The following is an 18515-nucleotide window of genomic DNA, read 5'->3' on the forward strand; positions in this document are numbered from 1 at the left end:
CGCGATTAGGAATTCAAAAATGATAAACACGAAATGAAAACCAATCGAAATTCATCTACTTCACTAGTTTTTAGCCCCCTTGGTAAACATAATTAATTAAAGCAGTTTTATAGGGGGAAAAAGATAATTTTCTATTTCTGAAGTATTTATGTTTTGAAGGGTTGTTTAGACTGAGCCACTGCAGTTTAAAGGGATTTTTTTCTTTTGGGAGAGGGGTCTCGTTCTTGGGCTTGGGGGTGCTCCGCAGCATTTAAGGGGGTGCACCAATTGCGTTGAGGGATGGGGATGGGCAGCCAGGACTTTCAAGATAGAAAATTAATTAATTAGTAGTTTGAGCTACGGGAACTTCAGATGACATCTCAAGAGTTTGGGACCCAATGAAAATTTAGAGATGAAGGAATAGTTAAATTTGAAGGCTTCGAATTACTAGTTGACTGTACAATGTTATCAAGTATTTGGCTTTTTTTTGTGAAATGTAAGGAGAATATAGCTCTCCCCCCCCCCCCCGAACTCTGGAAAATTTCGGAATGACGGGTTTGTGGTCTGCGCAGAGCTATCGCAAAGAGCGCCGCATCAACAGACAAGAAATTTGTACAGAAGTCAAGTATCTACCTTATTTGTCTTACTGTATTTTCTCGTGACTTAAGTTTCAATTTCTCAAAAAACTTTTGCGACACTACAAGACTGCCGGGCCAGATCTGCGTACCCGCAGTGAGGGGGCCCCACGTCCTTAAGGGGGCCCAACGGCAGAATAAATTTAAAAACAGAAAAAAATTAGCACTAAGAGTTATTAATGTTTAAAACATACATTGATGACCTCTGGGGAGGGGCTCAACAAATTTTGTTGCAGTGGGGCCCAAAATTTACAGTTCCGGGCCTGCTTTTCAAAGTTCAAAAGAAGTGAGGGCTCTAGTTGAACGTTAGGAGGGAAAAAAATAAAACAATGTTTTATGTCCGGTTAAATTTGTCCCTGTGCAAATTTAACCGAAGTAAAGAGTTATTTTTTAAAGCAACTTTTTTTCGTATTAATGTACCGAATTACTGTCCTACTAGTGAAATCATTTTTCTCAACACAATTCATAAGACTCCATTATTTCAAAGTATGGTGCTGCCATCTAGTTATTTTGACATGAACGAAATTCTTAGCTAAAGAAATCCACATGGTAGTTTTTTTTAGAGTGAAGGAAAACGTAAGAAACTCCCTCTGGGACAGAGAAAAAGTGCTCAAGAATTTTGTACTCTTTAAAGTAGGATACATTACGACAAAAGGGAGGAAAAAATAGTTAAGAAGTGAGTAGATGTACACAAAAGCATGCACAGAAATTGAAATTCGTGCAACAGTGCGAAAGCGACAAATAATATGTCCCCAAATGAGAGATTCTCTTTTATGTTGTAGGAGAAAAAAAACAACTACAGAATTCATTTCTTACAAATCGTCATTTTTCACAAGAGCAGACTAGATTTGAGTTGATTATTATTTTACAAGGACAAAATATTTAAATTTACCAAAATTTGAATACTTTTGAAACTCTGAAAATGATTTTAATCTCTTTATCGGGTAGGATACTTTTCGACGCAAAGTAGGAAAACTAAATTGTTCAGAATCATTGTACTAAAAATGAAGATGAATCACTGAAACGACATTGTATTTGATGTTAAACAACAATGTTTAATATTTAGATGACAAAATAAAATGTCGAAGTTACATACATTCAATGTAAAAGTTAGAATATTGCTTTAAAGTCTCAAATTTTTAAAAACTTTTGTAGGACATTTTCTTATTTTTTTTCCTATTTTTTTTGTGATAATAAAAATAAAGTAATAATAATAAAAGAAAGGCATTAAAGAAAGTTTATTAAAAACAAGATGACAAAAATTAATTTAAATAAAGATTTAAAAAGTTGAAAATAAGCTTTTGCGATGGCGAACACGTTTAAACGTATTTCTGTATGCCTATTCGTTTTCACTTCCTCCTCCAAATAATTTTTAAGTGATACTCCGATTGGATCAAAACAATGTTGTTCAAAAGATCTAATTTTTGAGGGAATAGATTGGATAAAACAATCCTGTTCAAAAGATCTAATTTTTAAGGGAATCCTAGGGGCGCGCATAGAAATTTTGGGGCCGGTCACAAATGAATTTTCCGCCCCCCTCCATATTGTTTACGCCTACATATATTTCAAAATTCATTAAAAAAATCACAGGCCCCCCCTCCAGGCTCGGGCCAACAGGTGTTCCTTCTTTCACCCCCCCCCCCGTGCACTCCCCTGATTTACTCAGATTATATCAAAAGACTTTTGCAGGATATCTAAGTCCCATGGGGAAATTTGGAGCAAGCATTAATCCTTATTTAAGAGGTGGATTTGCTTAAGGAAAACTATATAAAAGAGTGAGGTTGAAACAATCTTTTAATTTTATTATTTTTCTGCGTTTTTTTGGAACAGTTAAAAAATATTGGAACGTTTTCGTTAAAGGTACGTCACTTGTCGCATTTTTTATTTTTTTACGATTTTAATTCGTATAACATCGTTTTTGCAAACAAAACGTTCTGTAGTTGGCGACGTTCAATTTTTCAATACATATTGCGAGCTTCAATTTCTAAATTCCAGGATTGTCATATGTACCTGTAGATATCGCTTACACTGTTAAAAATTTTCCGGAAAATTTACGGTAATTGTTACTGGCATCCATGTTGTCAGTAATTATTACCGTAAAAATAAAATGTTACTGTAAAATCTTACGGTACAAAAACAAAAAATGAGACGGAGATTTTACTGTACTTTTTACCGTAAAAGGCTATTTTACTGTAACATTTTACTATATATTTTTAAAAAAATTTACCGTGAATTTTACAGTAACATTAATGATTTTTAGCGTATCCTACTGTAAATTCTATGGTGAAATTTACAGTATTTGTTGTGGTAACCTCTCCACCTATGTGGGTTTCTACTGTAAAATATATGGGATTTATTATTGAAGATTTTATAGTGACTGATGGCTAGAAGCAATTTTTCTGTTCGCTCCATGGTAGAAAGGTAAATAGTTGGCCAAACCAAGTGACATACCTTTAACGGAAAATTACGAAAGAATTTAACAATTTCGCTGACGGGAGAAATTCAAGCTACATTTTCATTTCTTAATGTCAGATTCTGTATCTAACTTTATTTTTTTGTGACTGCTTATTGACATAGGAAATTGAATGACTATTTGGACGGGTTGGTTTGTTTTATGAATTCTGTAATTTTAAAAAAATTTTTCTTCTGATGAAAATAATTAATGGCACCTTTATTTATTTTCTATCGTAATATTTAATACTATGCTTTCTCCATGTTCCCTACTGAGACATTTTTATGCATATATTTGCGCTTTATTCCTGAAATTTTAAACTTAGGCATTTAATTGGGATATATTCGAGTGTCAGGAACCGTTATGTATCATAATATCGTTGCTAAAAAGACGAATGGGCGTATCTCAAAAAAATCGAAAAATGAGTTACGACAACCACTGAAATGTCCAAAGTCGATTTTATAATATGACCAAAGGATGTATCTCTACAACAAATTAGTAAAAAAGTTACAGTCCCTCACAATGGTGGCGTTTCTCCAGCGATGCAGTAAACTGGAAATCTTTAAATCCGTTTTCTACAAAATGCTTAAAAGAGAGATACGCCAATTCGTATTTTTAGCGACGATTTGAAGTATCGACTATCTAGAATGTTTTCTTGTGCTGAAAAATAATGATTTGCATGCGTTGCGGGCCCGAAACAAGCACAAATCATTATTTTCCAAGTAATAAAATAATTTTCTTTTTTTGGGAAGTTGATACTTCGTACTATTCATACGTAACGATTCCTAACATTCGAATATATCAAAATTAAATGCCTAGGATTAAAATTTCGGGAATAAAGCGCAAATACAGGTTTTCCATAATTAAATGACCCTACTTTAAAGTTGTTAAGCGGTGAAACTATTGCTCAGAAATTAACAAAATTTTGTGTACGAAATTATAAAGGGATGAGAATTTGTTTGAGCAAATGTAAAAAAAAAATTGCCGCCAGAGGAAGTTTTTAACGAACTACATTACATTTTGATCAACAAACCTCGCTCCATGTGACGTTTAGCTCTCGAGGCATTTGAAACATCTCGCAAATCGCGATAATCCAAGAACTTTACCCGACCTTAAATACAGCCCAACATGGCATGATCGTAACATTTCCCAGAGCATACTGCGGTAAACTGTGGAACTTGCTATCCCAAGACCCCAGAAGGTAAACGAAAATGAAAGTCGTCATGTTGAACACGTTTTGATATAAGATTTATTTAGAAACCATCGTATATGTATAATAAATACGTAACTCAAAAATTGAGCCCTCATGTGGCAAAATGTTGGACCTTTTTTTTTGTATTCGCTTAAACAAATTCTCATCTTTTCATTATGTTGTACACAGAACTTCGTGAATTTATGAGCAATAGATTCGTTGCTAGACAACTTTAAAGAAGGGTCATTTAATTCTGTACCTCAGAGCCAGACTAACGTAAGTCCCATAATCGTAACAAGTGGAGCAAAAAAAAAAAAAAAAAAAAAAAAAAAAAAAAAAAAAAAAAAAAAAAAAAAAAAAAAAAAAAAAAAGCTTGCTTGGTGCATACAAACGATTGGACCGCGCTCTTTTAACACTGATAAATTATTACAAAGTATTTTTTTTTTAATTTTTATGTTCACATAGCTCGATGCAGAGGGGGGGGGAGGGATAGGATTATACGTATAATTCACTAATAAACGGAAAATCGCAAATGTTTGGACTTAAGTTAGTCCGGTTCTGAGGTACAGAATTATGCAATTATGGACACCCTGTACGTGCGTAAAAATGTCTTATTTGTACAAATGGATTGAACAATTATCGCGTATTTAATATCTGTTTTTAAAAGAAACGATTAAAAGTGAAACGATTTGTTTCTTATGGCATATACTATGGAAGTTTAAATCCATTCTGTTCAAAAGTTACGTGTTATTATAAGCTTTGATAAATAAACAATGTTAATGCCAAACTTGCTTTTCTACTACAGCTTTGCGAAGTGCTAGTTTTGGTGGAGGAACGATAGGGTAAATTTCGTCAATTTAGTGCTTAGCGGACCTCCAGCGAGTAAAAGAGAATCTCTGTTAGTTCGTGGAATGAACACGATAAAAAAAAATATGAAATGATGATGGCAAAAGCGAAATGAGAGTAAATGAAAGGATATGAAATATAAAAAATAAAAAAAAGAGAGCTGTACATGCCTGAGATATGCCCATGTCCTTGAGACGTAAGCGAAAACAGGAATGGAAAAATATATACCACTTAAAATTTCACTTCACATGGCATAAAACATTAAATGTAGCATAAAGATACTAATACATATTTTATGTTTCTATCATAAACACCAACAGATTTAACATAAGAGTGAAGGCTTTCACGGTCGGTGTCAAAAATATTAAAAGATTCCGGACTGTTGTGCCATGGTCTGATTGTAGTAACTCCAAACGTTTCGACCGTATCTGTGGCAGTCATCTTCAGTGGCAGCGAGGGCGAAACTTCCCGGGAAGAGACTTCTTAGCAACTTAGATGACTTCTTAGCAACTCAGTTGCTAAGATGTCGCTTCCCTGGAAGCTTCGTCCACGCTGCCACTGAAGATGACCGCCGCAGATGCGGTCGAAACGTTTGGAGTTACTACACTCAGACCACGGCACAACAGCACGGAATCTTCTAATATTAGTACCAATAGATTTCTCTGTAGTAAATAATGGGAGCATTTCAACGAAATGCACTTTGAAAGGAATGCTCGAATCTTGTTGTAAACACATTAAGAATACCTCATAAAAAGAATATTTGCTATGCTACTCGCTTAGTACGAACATAGTTTGAACGATTTCGAGAAAAGTAATTTGAAATTTTAGTATTCTTGTGAAAATAAAATCTGTTGCTTCATAGACATAAATTCGTTTATAACTGGTTTAACTGGTCTGTATCGATTAAAAAAATAACAAAAATAAATAAACAAAACTTCTGTCTTGAACCGATAGAGCAATCGTTATAGTGGTTGATCTATCGGTACAACATGAAAGAACTTCTGATGCACGAGGGGAAGACAAAAAATATTAAAGCATTTTCATCGTCAGTTTGTAAAAACCCATAAAATTCTTTTACAACATTATTATGTCTTTGTTATACTAGACATATTAATACTATACCATGTACAGTAAGTAATAATCATTTTGCATTACAGATTATAACTAAGAGTGCAGGTTCTTGAAGATAATTGTTTTGAATGAATATTCATTTTTTGAAAAAAAAAAAAGACTATTGAATTAGTATAAAATATTATATTTAAGGAAATAGCCCAAGTAAAAGAAATAATTGCATTTGCTTATTTCTTGATTACAAAGATTCCCTATTCTTAAGTATTTTAAAGCGGCAAATCGTACGATATTCGTGTGCAAGTTAATTTTTTATTTTTTAAACTTAAGGGAACATTTGGAAAATTTAGTTTTCGAGCATAAGTTATCTTTTTTATGGTTTTCGCAGAATCCGAATACGAAGATATGTACGATGGAGAAGGAATAACAGATTATCAATTTGCTTAGCTTTATAAAGATCCAGAGTATGATCTATATTTTAATACGCTTTAGTGATAAAAATTAATCTTTATTTGAAACCAATCAAGTTTTTAGATTCGTAAACGTGGCAGAAAAAGTATTTGTTGTCCTTAAAACTCTTGAGCAACTGCGATTTGGTACGTAGAACGGGAGAAATTTTCAAAGTTAGAGCATTGTATTATAACCAAATTCAATCAGCTTATTTAAGTTGCTGATTTTATGTAAAAATTCAAATGGCATGTGTTCATAAAACTAATGGAACACAATGTTCAAAAACCCAATTAGACTTGGATTACCATTTTGTTAATCTGATACTGAATAATTGTTGATCCATGAAAGTTATTCGTCCTGAAATTTAACTGTTGTTGATATAATTAATAATATTTCTAACCACTAAACTATTCTGCACTATTTCTAATCAAATAACAGGGCCTATACTTTTTCTGAAATTGTAAAGTCATCTAAATGCCAATTTTATAAATCTTCTAATCATACTCAGTTGATAGTTTTAGATCTAATCGATCGATCGCAGATTGAAAATCATTTATTCAAATGTTCCATTGACCAACTTGTTTTTGTTCATTTTAATATCTTCATACAGTTATAGATCTAGTAACTCAGCGCCAATTAGCTGTCGTTAAAATTATCCTTGGAAAAAAGGTATTGCACAGAACATGGTTCCCTGCTGTCCAAATAGGTTATGGATCACAGACAGCCATGTCCAGAACCAATAATCTTACTAGTCACTTAAAATTATACCAGTTACACACATGGTATAATTTTAAGCGACTTCATCGTTTTTATCAAATGAAAAAGAAACATATTTTAAAACTAAAATAATTATTTTACTATAAGGTCCTTACATTGTTATTGAACTATCAAGAAACAGATGAAATGTTTTCCATGAATCAATTTCCGATAGATTCCCACTAATAGTTCCATTAAGGACGGAATATGTTTGCCGCCAGTTAAAGCCACACACGAAAAAAAAAAAAAAAAAGGTTTAGCATGGTATTATTACGTTCTGTACTATATCGTAACTATAACGCAAACGCTGTTTTTTTTTATTTATTTATTATTAAGGGTAGACACAATTATTGAAATAAGCAGAGATCAACATTTTGACGGTTAAATGAGCTCACAGAGTTTTAGTAAAATACAAGGCAGACAATAACCCTTAAAACCTAAGCGTAGCAGCCGGAAAGGATTAAGAATATTTTTGTTAAATATTCATGTACATTTCAATTAAATGATCTTAAATACATTTAAAAACTTTTTGTTTTAGTTTTAAATCAATTTAAATTAATTTTTGCGTGTATTCACTACATATTTTGTAGCTTTCATTAAAAATTTGCAATAATTTTTTTTTCTCAGTTGTATGCTTTCCTTGTTTTGAACTGCATCTTCGATAATGTATTGTGTAAAATATACATCGTACATTCATAAACCTAAAAACATACGAATATCAACTTTATTTAATGAGTACACGCAAGCAAATCCATGACAATTACGAGCAACAAGAGGTACTTCATTTTTTTAATATTTCTTTTTCAACCGTACTTATCAATTTTGCAATATTTTAAAAACATATTCAGTTAAGCTAAATGAGAATAAATAATGATACTATGAATTGTATTACCAAATTAAAGCAATTATGAAGGAATTACAAAATGAAAAATGCTCGTAACTAAAAGTTAACTTCACGAAATATTCTTCGGACAGAGTAAGGAAATATAGAACAGTTACATACGAACTCTTAATCTAAATTTTACACAACCAGCTAATAATGAAATCAAAATTAGTTTTTTTTTTTAAAGTAAATAAGCATATACTTTTACTCACCTGGACCGATTGCGAAGAAAACAACAAAGAACAAAGTACTAACAACACTTAAATATGTCACCCACTCATACAGGAACTAGAAAAAAATGCATATAAATGGAAGTTAAAAGGATGAATTTACATAGCTCGTTACTTTAACGGAAAATACATTGAGAATAAAATAAGCAAGAAAAAGAATGAGACCCCGAATTGGGAATCCCGAAATCCGGAAGACCCGAAAACCGAAACTTTTTTCCCCCTCAAATATTTAAAGGAAAAATAATAAATAAATTTTTATTTCAGTTTTAAAAGTCCAAATCTGTTAACATTCAGTAATGGGGTAGTTTCCTTCGGTCAAATGTACTACTTTTGGTCACTAAAATTGATAGAATACGCAAAAAAAAAAAAAAAAAAAAAAAAAAAAGGAAAAGAAAACATAGACCCAGATAATTTTGTTATTTTGTCAATAGTTACTCTTTATTTAATATTTCTTTTACGTCCAGTTTTGGAAATAAGGCGTGGTCTTAATGACGTCACAAGTGATGTACTTCTGCGCGCTACTCTATTTTCACGCTAAACGTTTATGCATTGTTAAAAAAAAAAGGTTGGCATTAAACAGCTATCATAATAACAATTTTAAATGAAGGATTTTCTGAAGCAAACATGAAATTAACTACGATCATTGAGTTAAAATATTTATGTCTTGATCTAATGCCAAAATACTGCGCTCAGTGATGATGGCATCAGTAAATGGCATTTCATCACTTGTGATGTATGCCAATGTATGAAATTGAATATACACACCGATTAAAATAGTTTTCTAAAAATATTAAACTTCATCAAATTATTTAAAAAATGATAAATCCTATGTTTTTAAGCAGTCTTTCAGGAAAAAATAGTTTTAAAATTTTGGAAACAACCCAATTATAAGACGATGGAAAAGAAAACAGTAAGTTTATAACAGTAAGCAAAAATATAAACAATCTTTGAAACATTGATTTGACAGCTACATTGAAACGTTGACATTGATTGGTGGGTGCATGAGCTGCGTCGGTTTAACTCAGAAAAGTCAAAAATTGTCAAGGCCCGTAAGCGTATTTAGTGGGGCCATGGTCTAAGTCAGGGCTGTCCAACTGCAAAGAGCCCACGGGCCAGAATTCTGGTCACTGATCACCTGGCGGGCCGCAGTTTGAAAAATTTAAACACTCATTTCTTACTTCTTTTACAATAATAATTAATAATAATTCTTAATGTATAAGAGGTAATTAATTATAAAACAATGAAACAGGAGGATTATAAAACAATTTGCTTAAATTTTAATTGGAAAATTGAGGCAGATCCGCTTTCTTACAAGGGCAGGAATGCTAACCTCGATGATTTTCGTTGCCAGCAGAAGAAGGTCTATCAATGAACTGTCGGAGAGAGAGCTCCTGTGATGATTCTTGATAAAGTTCATTGTCGAAGAAGCACTTTCGCATAAATATATGCTCCCAAACATGGAAGCGACGAGAGCAAATTCTCAATTTCTTTTTCGAAATCAACAAAGGCCGCAGAATCAGTGGGGAGGGGGGGGGGTATTTTTAACCAATTGCAGGCAGATTTTGCTTATCTGAAATGTTTCTCTCTTCCCTCCCTGTCTCCCTCCGCCAACGCGAGGCAATACTATTTCTAGGAGTTCGCTTGAACACCAGCGTGCAGGGTAGGACTGCTTGACCTTGACCTGTAGATGTCCTGTACCTTTTTCTCTCAAAACAATGAAAAGAGTAAAAGGGCGATAAAGAGGAAATTTCGAGGACCCCGGCTTGACTAAGAAGGGTAGTCTCGGATGTTTCTTGATACCAATAAATGTCGAAAAAATAAATATGCTGAATAAGAAGTTGGCGGGCCACACAATATGTGTTGGCGGGCCGCCAGTTGGACAGCCCTGGTCTAAGTTATGAGTTCGACAAAGAGGAACTGACCGAGACGAGCAGGGCGATGGTGATGAAGATGCTGCTGATGAACATGCCCCCGAGGCCGTAGAGGTGGAGCGTCCTCCGTCCGGCCCGATCCATGAGAGGGATGGAGACCAGGGTCATCACCACCATGATCACGCCCACGCCGATGGTGGCGTAGTGCGCCACCGCCTGCGAGAGACCCGCCGACGTGAACAGGTCCGTCGAGTAGTAGAACACCTGCAAGACACAAAAAGGCTTCGTCACTTTTCAGACACATATATATTGATAAAACATTAATTGAAACGTTTCTGTAAAAACTTTTAAAATCTAAATCCAGTCACTTTTTGAGGAAACTGAACGCCAATGTCCCACTTCGACTTACTACCATCTCTCCCCTTTTCACACGTCGCGCTGTTTTTTTATAAGCATATTTTTATAAAACTTATGCGTAATTATAAAAAATAACTATAGGTGTTTAAATACAACCCTTTCTCTTGAAATTGAAATTCACGCAGTTATTTTTTTTCGGAGAGATTTTTATTTGCTAATTTGCTGACCAGAAATCTACCACAGAGCCAGTTCACAAATTACGATTTTCCGGTTATTACAGCATTGCATGTAGAATCTAATTCTCCATCGAGCCACGTGAGCGTAATTCCAAGGGAAAAAAATCCATTGCAATTATTTACCAGTGTTAAAAGAGCATACGTTCCATCCTTTGCATGCACTAAACTAAAGTTTTCCCTCTCTCCTCTAAAGTAGCAGTTATGTGACTGACGTAAGTTTGATCCTGAGGTATAGAAATGATGTTGCCTTTTGAGGTTTGTACGATTTGCTTGCGTATTTGGGCGATTCGTTATAATAATGCGAGAGTTCCTTTTGCAGCTCTTACATGAATTTTTTACGTGCCCTGTTATCGTTTTAGCTGTAGTTTAAATGTGTGCAAGTGTACACAGACCCCATTTTCAGTTTTCGATGGTGACGCCCCTTACATGCCTTTAGCTAATCTGCTGTGGGAAGGTAAAGGACAGTATCTGCAGAAATGATTTTTTGAGACATTCGCAGAAACGCTTTTTGAATTCCCCGCTAACAATAGTGAAATAATACATTTTGACATACTTTTTATGCTTTATTTTCAGCGGGAACCAGATAAACAAGCTTTAAAGCAAAAATACAATAGATGACAAAAATGAAAAATAATGAAAAATTTGCACATACTGTACCAATGAGACAGAAAAAAAAAATGATGAGGTAAGCATCTGAATATAGAAATAATTATGCATAAATCTTAAGGGGTCTTCTGTAACTGATGTCACGCTTTGAGAGGGGAGGGGCGTTCTCGTGACAGTTAGTGACAATGGGTAGTGAGGGTGTACAAGAAGTGTGATACCACACCTTTTTTTTTAAATTAAAATATGCCTATGAAAATAACATGTGCCAAGGGGAGGTATTAAGTTAAAGTGCCACACTTTTCAAGGGTGCCTTCCAAGAGCAATGGCGCAGCCTCAAACAATACTGAACTCCCCCAGAAAAAGGAAAAATACCCCAAAAACACATCCCCTCCAAAAAAATATCAATGGCCCAGTGTGCGACATGACTCGCCCTTAGTGGGCATCCTTGCACTTTGTGACCAAGAGAAGAGGGAGGGGGAATGTTGAAAAAAAAAAAAGGTAACATCATTTATGGACAGCCCCAAAATTGTTTTTTTTTTCAAAAAAATTTTTTTTTTTTTGAAGTGAAAGACATTCTGTATTTTTGAATTCAAACACCAAACTATAACTACTGTAGGAAAACAAAAAGAGGAAGAAGATGGAATAATTTCTGAAGAGGACACTTTCAATATCTTAATCTATGAACAGCCGGCTAATTAGAATCATTCTGGAAATTTTTCTTAATAGTCACAAAATTAAAAGCTTTTTCCTCCATAATCTAATTTAGAAAGAAAAATTAGCTAACTTAAATTTCAATTAATCAATTTTTTTTCTGGTTTCCTGTCTAGTGGATTCTGAAGGGCATTTTTTACACTGCGAAAAAAAAAAAAAAAAAAATCTAAATTAAAATAAGGGCTGAAAGAATTAATCATCTGATGCAGAACATTCCAACACAAAAAAAAAAAAAAAAAAATCCTGAAGCTGCCGAAACAAATACGTGAAAAAAAAAAGTCTGGTAATTAAAAAGGAACTAATTAAAAACTTTCTGGAGCCAAAATACACATTTCTGGCAAAATAATTAAAAACGAGTATTTGACTTAATTTGAATAAGAATGGTAAGTGGTATACCTAGAGTAATTAAAAATGATGCCATAATTGGTAAAGTGTATACTCAGGATGGGTGATTCTGAATACAAAATAAGGGCCTTCTTCGGTCATTGCGCTATATTTTAAACACTTACAATTAAAAAAAAAAAAAAAAGTTTTTTTTGCTCTCTTTTTAGGTTAAAAATTAAAAGCAGTTGCTGATGTACAAATTGAACAAATTATGAAGTTTCAAAACATTTGATTTATTTTTAAATTAAGAAGACAAAAGTTAAATTTTATGTAGTCACTTTATGTGTCATTTTATGTATGTTATGTTATACAAAATATCGACTTGGAAAATATTACGTAAGAAGGGTTTGACCCCCCCCCCACTCCAAGAAAGGGTATGTAGCGAGTTTTCCAACACCCCATCCTCCACGGGACCATTACGTAATTAATGAATGGCCCCTAAGACATAACTGCAAACATTTATAAGCTTAGACCTGAGTTTGGATCACTGAAATACGGTAGAACTCCAATTATCCGAACCAATTTGGTCCGGACGATCAAAAATTCAAATGACTGGATTTTTATGAAAAAGGGGTCTACTTTAATCAGTCAGTGTTTGTTGAAAATGAGAGCAAACTATTTTCAAAGTAAAAGGGCTTTTAATTCATCAAAAAGAAGGGAAACACTTTTCATGCTATACAATATACATTAGAACATTATGCAGTACGGTTCAGAAAACGAATGTCATTGCTTGCTGAAATGTCGATCAATGAGCTGTTTGACTGACGTCGTGGAGGGGAGGATAATACAGTGCGTAGATACAATCATTTGTTTGCGAACTGCTTGTGGGTCATTCCACGAAAAACGGACTTTGTGCCGCACCTGACCCTTCATATACTTCATTAAAAATAATGATTTAAAAGGATAATGAGCAAAATTTTGTTGTTTAAGAAATCACAAATGTATGTGTAATTCCTTAAGCAAAAGATTTCTTAAATTATCTTTCAAATTGTTACTTTTTGATGAAATATACGAAGCGTTACGTGCGGACAAAGTGACTACTTTTTCGTGGAATGGCCCAAAACATTATTCTGTTTTCAACGGTTTAAACTATTGTTTCTCAAAAATGAGTTATGTTTCCTTTACATTGGAACCTTTGCTTGCAAAATTTACAATTTATTTCGTCATTGCTACATTAATAGAGTAAACATATTAACTAATTCATACAGCAAGTTACAAGAGGTTGACTTTGGATGTCCCGCGCGTGACGTATGCAAATAAATTAAATTAAAAAAAAAAATATTTACTAAAAATATACGTAATAGTGTCAGGAGTATCTTTGTATCCAATGTAAAGATTAAAAGATGTGCTTACCTCTGTTTAGTTAAAATATTAAAAGATATATGAAGAAACGATGGTGAAATTTGAGCATCTGATTATCTCGCACGTGACGGTGGAATGGCCCTGTGCGCTTTTGTCTTAATAAAGATTTTTTTTTTCTTTTAATAAAAAAAAAGCATTCATTTCTCTATTCTACGACTTTAAAAAGCTTTCTTTCGTAAATTTCTGGCAACAACAAATATTTCATTTAATTCAACCCCTCAAGTTGAGGAGAAAATGCAAGTAGTCTTCAGGAGCAATTTATTTCGAACAAGATTATCAGAAGCGAAAGTACTTACGGCATTAATACCGGTGAGCTGTTGTGAAAGTTGCATCACAATTCCTATTAACAGGGGCAGCTGAAGGCTTTTGCTGCGAATAACTTGACACACTGTCAACTGAAAAGAAAAAAATACGATGATTGCTACATGAGTTAATACAATTAGCAACGCACGATGGATTAGAAAATTTTCAATAAAGAAAGAGCTTTAGAGAATAATAGAGATTCTCAAAATTTTTATGCCTGTGTCCCTTTTTTACAGAAAAATTGTCCTCCCGCCGTTAAATTTTCCAAACAATGTGGTTTTTTAAATGCTATTCTAGTGCTACAATTTATTTGATGGATTAAAAAAACAATACCATATTTTAAACGACCACAAAGTACTTTTTATGCCCTAAAACGTCATTATTTTTTGTAATACGAGTACTGATCGTTTATAACAAATTGAACAAAATTACAGAAAAATATATGTTTAAAATACAGCGTAAATGAAACGTAAATACAATATTATTGCAATGAGTGGGTTTGGTTGAGGGCAATTTTGTTTTAAGTGGTGTCATTGAAAATATATCCATATTTTAAGAGCAGGCGCTTAAAACTAAATGCCACAACGGAGAATTTTGACTGATTTTTATTTTCCAACACCGATTTGCCCCTTTTTTTTGGCTCAAAATTTTTAGTAACAACTGAGTGCTCCCTTACACTAATTCTATGTCTCCCTGAGGAGGAACGCCCAACATATTACAATACATTCTTTTAAAACTGTTTCACAAAATAATGAACATTTATGTCCGTAGGTCTCAAAAACTGAATGACGTGGAATTTGAAAACCAATAAAAGAAAAACAGAATGCGATTGAAATGCATCGTTCTCATCCTAACGCATTTGTATATTTAGTTTCCATTTCGTACAACAGGTGGTGTTGCATGTGTGTGAGAACTGCAGACAAATTCAATCCGTGACATATCCATTCGGTATTTTGTTAAGTAAAATAGCACCGTTTAGAACTGCTTGTAAAAGTGTGAACATCTACATTCTTTCTTTTTTTTTGCAACAGGCCTAGCAACAATTTCATACCGATTTTTATTTTTCATATAATGTAGCGCCACCTGTTGCTGGAATTGGTAACTAGTAATAAACAACTAAGTGTCAGTAAATTGCAAACATGAAACAAGTGAATGACACATTTGTATTAAAAAAAAAACAAAACAAAAATATACACAACATTTAATGTCCGACAAAAAAAAAAAAAAAAAAAAAAAAACACACACACTATACTTTAATACACAGGGAATTAGGCTTATTTCAATTTTCTTACTCTTGAACATCAATCGGCAAATTCCTGAGAGCTAAATTTTGAAAATTTACATATGGTTGTTAAAAAATATGACGAAAAATATTCATATGCTATACATTTGAAACTCCTCTTTGATTTTTTTTAACGAAATTCAAAAACAGAATAGATAGTAAAGTGGAGAAAGTACAAGTGTAAAAGATAACTTTACTTGAGCTTCTTGTTCTTGAGCTCTTTCTTCCGTCCTCATCTCTTCTAAATCATCATCTACATGAACCGTACACCGAAGCCTCTCCAGAGCTGATAGATGATAAAGGAAAAATAAAGTGAACATTGATTTAGAATATATATATATACACATTTAATTAGAAAAAAACTGATATTATTAGTTTTTTTTAAATAAAATCCTAAGTTTTTTTTTTGTTGATTATTTTTGAACCAGAACTTTCCTCTAATATGTTTTTGAAGTGAAACTTTTTATGCGAGGGTATTGAAATTCTGATTGGCAAACTTTTCTATGACGGAAGTGACGAGTTATTTTTGTGTGACGAAAAGTCGCACATGCGCTCTTTTCGCTTTTTTTCTTTCTAGTTGTCCATGGTTGTGCATACTGTGTTGAGTACAATTGTTGGTTATCAACAGAGCATCCGTTGTAACCAACGCATTACGAGTATTGTTTAGCGTTCTCGTTGTATATAATCAACTTTCTACATTGAATTATCGATTTTGTCGTGAATAAGCTTGAAACATCATGGCCGGGACTCGATCCGGAGTCCGATAGGTTCGAAGCTTAGCGTTCTTCGGATTGAGCAACTGTGATTGTCAGTCCGATTGCGCTGTGTGACAATTTTAGTATGTGTACGAAAACGACTAACTTTTCTTAAGGACGAAGAAGATGATGCACAGTGACACCTATGTATATAACTTTAGGTAAGTGTTTCTTTGTAATACAAAAGTTTCACTACTATCGCGTGGCTTGACGACACAACCCTTATTTTTCTATTTTTTTCGGAACTTTTCTTCGCTGCTTTACAAGTTTTTAGAAATTGTTGAGCAAAAAAATTTGAACAAATAATTTTTTTAGTAACATAGCTTTAATAAACCTTCTTAGCAACAAATCTAATCCATATTAAGCAGTAAGTTACCGCCTCGGTATATTGTACATAAATCTGTTCCTAGTAAACAATTAGAAATACTTTTAAAAATATTCACCATTGGAAATATTTTGTATAATAATCTAACATTCTTGAAGAGCGCATGCAGACACGATGAGTTCAAAACACGTAGTATAGAAAATGCAAATAGTAATTAGTGAAATTGATTACAATTTTAAATGTTACAAAATCATGACATTAACGTCGCTTGGTCATAGGAAAAAATAGGTAGTTTTGAAACTGGATTACTTTTCTGGAGTTATTTTCAAAAGTGTGTAAAACAATTCTTAAAAATTTTGCAGAAATGATCGATGCAAAAATCTCGGATTATTTATACAACATGACCTTGCAATATGAGAACTACATAGAGAAAATGTTTTATATTGTAGTAAATTTTAAAGCCGATACACTGTTGAATTGCATGACATGCGGATCAAAAAGTATCACGTAAAATATCGCCGTACATCTTCGTCAATCTGGAGAAATAATACCAATGATATCGCCAAAAGAATGTGACGTACGAATCAGCGAACCACACAATAAGGTAAAACGCCAGTACTGTTTGACCACGGATTGTATGTAATTTGGCAATCTGCCAAGTAAAGACGATTCCATCTGAATGAATCTAGCAGGGGAGAAGAGAAAATAACAATGGGATTTTGATGCACGCGTTTTATAATGTCACTAGTGCCTTATTCATTTATTGCATTCTGGGGAAACAAAAATAGTTACCATGGAAACAACGAAAAGAAAATAAAGTATTTTCATTTCGCTCAGGAACGTAAAAGCAAAATGGTAAGCTCAAAACTTTGTTGTGAATAAATAAATCGATGAATTTTTGCCGTGAGAATATAGATCGAATATACTTTAGATTTAAAAAATATTGCTGTGAGCAAATTTTCATTTTTACAAAACTAAGGCTAAATACTAGAGAGGCAAACGTGCACATATGAAACAAACCAACTAACATCCCTATAAACTAATAGATACGACCATTTCCACCCATAAACCGGATATTAGCCTTTCCATGTAATCGATGGTCAGACAGTAGTGGCCAGTGCTTCAGTAGTGGCCACTTCAAGGCTTGTATTTGAAAAAAAAAATAGGATTTAGGGTTTCCCAATGGATTCAACCGTGCAGAAGGTATACCTCCTGCACGTTTGAATCCATTGGAGACCTGGAATCCTATTTTTTTCAAGTATAAACCTTGAAGTGGCTACTACTGAAGCACCAGCGTGTTTACCTTATAAGTAGCAATCAAAAGAGCACTATAAAACGTGTTTATGGACCTCAAACAGATAGTCATTCATAGGGGCTTACCTTCCCTTGCAGAGTATTCCTGCTGTTTCGTGATGAGCAAAAACCGAGGACTCTCGGGGCATATAGGCAGGAATAGGAGCTGAAGAGCGGCGGGGATCACAGCCACGCCTAAAGGAAGCAGAAGAAAACCAACAATTCAATTTTCTCGCGAGATAATCACCCCCATACTTGCCAACTTTTGGAAATGAACGTCAGTAAAACTTTTACAAGCACACCACTATCTCATCAGATTTAAGTTTTTGCTTAAATTTAACACTAAACATGACACTACCAGTAAAAGGAAATAACATTTTGTAGAACAAAATTACAGACTACTGCAGACGCGTGGTTCGGGGTATCAAGGAACCCTTTTTACTTCCTTTTACAAAAAAGGAAGTATTGTATTCGTGAAAAAAATTTTCACTCAAAAATCGACCTTAATTTCCATTTTACTCACCCCCGAATGAATATTG

At 33.6% G+C, this 18515-nt stretch overlaps 1 protein-coding gene across 1 annotated transcript in view; it reads right to left on the reverse strand.

Annotated features, from left to right (window-relative positions):
* The window catches only part of LOC129230665 (glucose transporter type 1-like), a 290489-nt gene that overhangs the window by 25811 nt on the left and 246163 nt on the right, over window positions 1-18515 (reverse strand). Inside the window, exons 8-12 of the mRNA XM_054865080.1 lie at window positions 18064-18171; window positions 15801-15889; window positions 14315-14413; window positions 10414-10626; window positions 8474-8549 (exon numbers count right to left, since the gene is read on the reverse strand). Coding sequence (XP_054721055.1) covers window positions 8474-8549; window positions 10414-10626; window positions 14315-14413; window positions 15801-15889; window positions 18064-18171 — 585 coding nt within the window. The remainder of the gene's footprint in view (window positions 1-8473; window positions 8550-10413; window positions 10627-14314; window positions 14414-15800; window positions 15890-18063; window positions 18172-18515) is intronic.

The sequence above is a fragment of the Uloborus diversus genome, chromosome 9, assembly GCF_026930045.1.
Source record: "Uloborus diversus isolate 005 chromosome 9, Udiv.v.3.1, whole genome shotgun sequence".
Classification (NCBI taxonomy): domain Eukaryota; kingdom Metazoa; phylum Arthropoda; class Arachnida; order Araneae; family Uloboridae; genus Uloborus; species Uloborus diversus.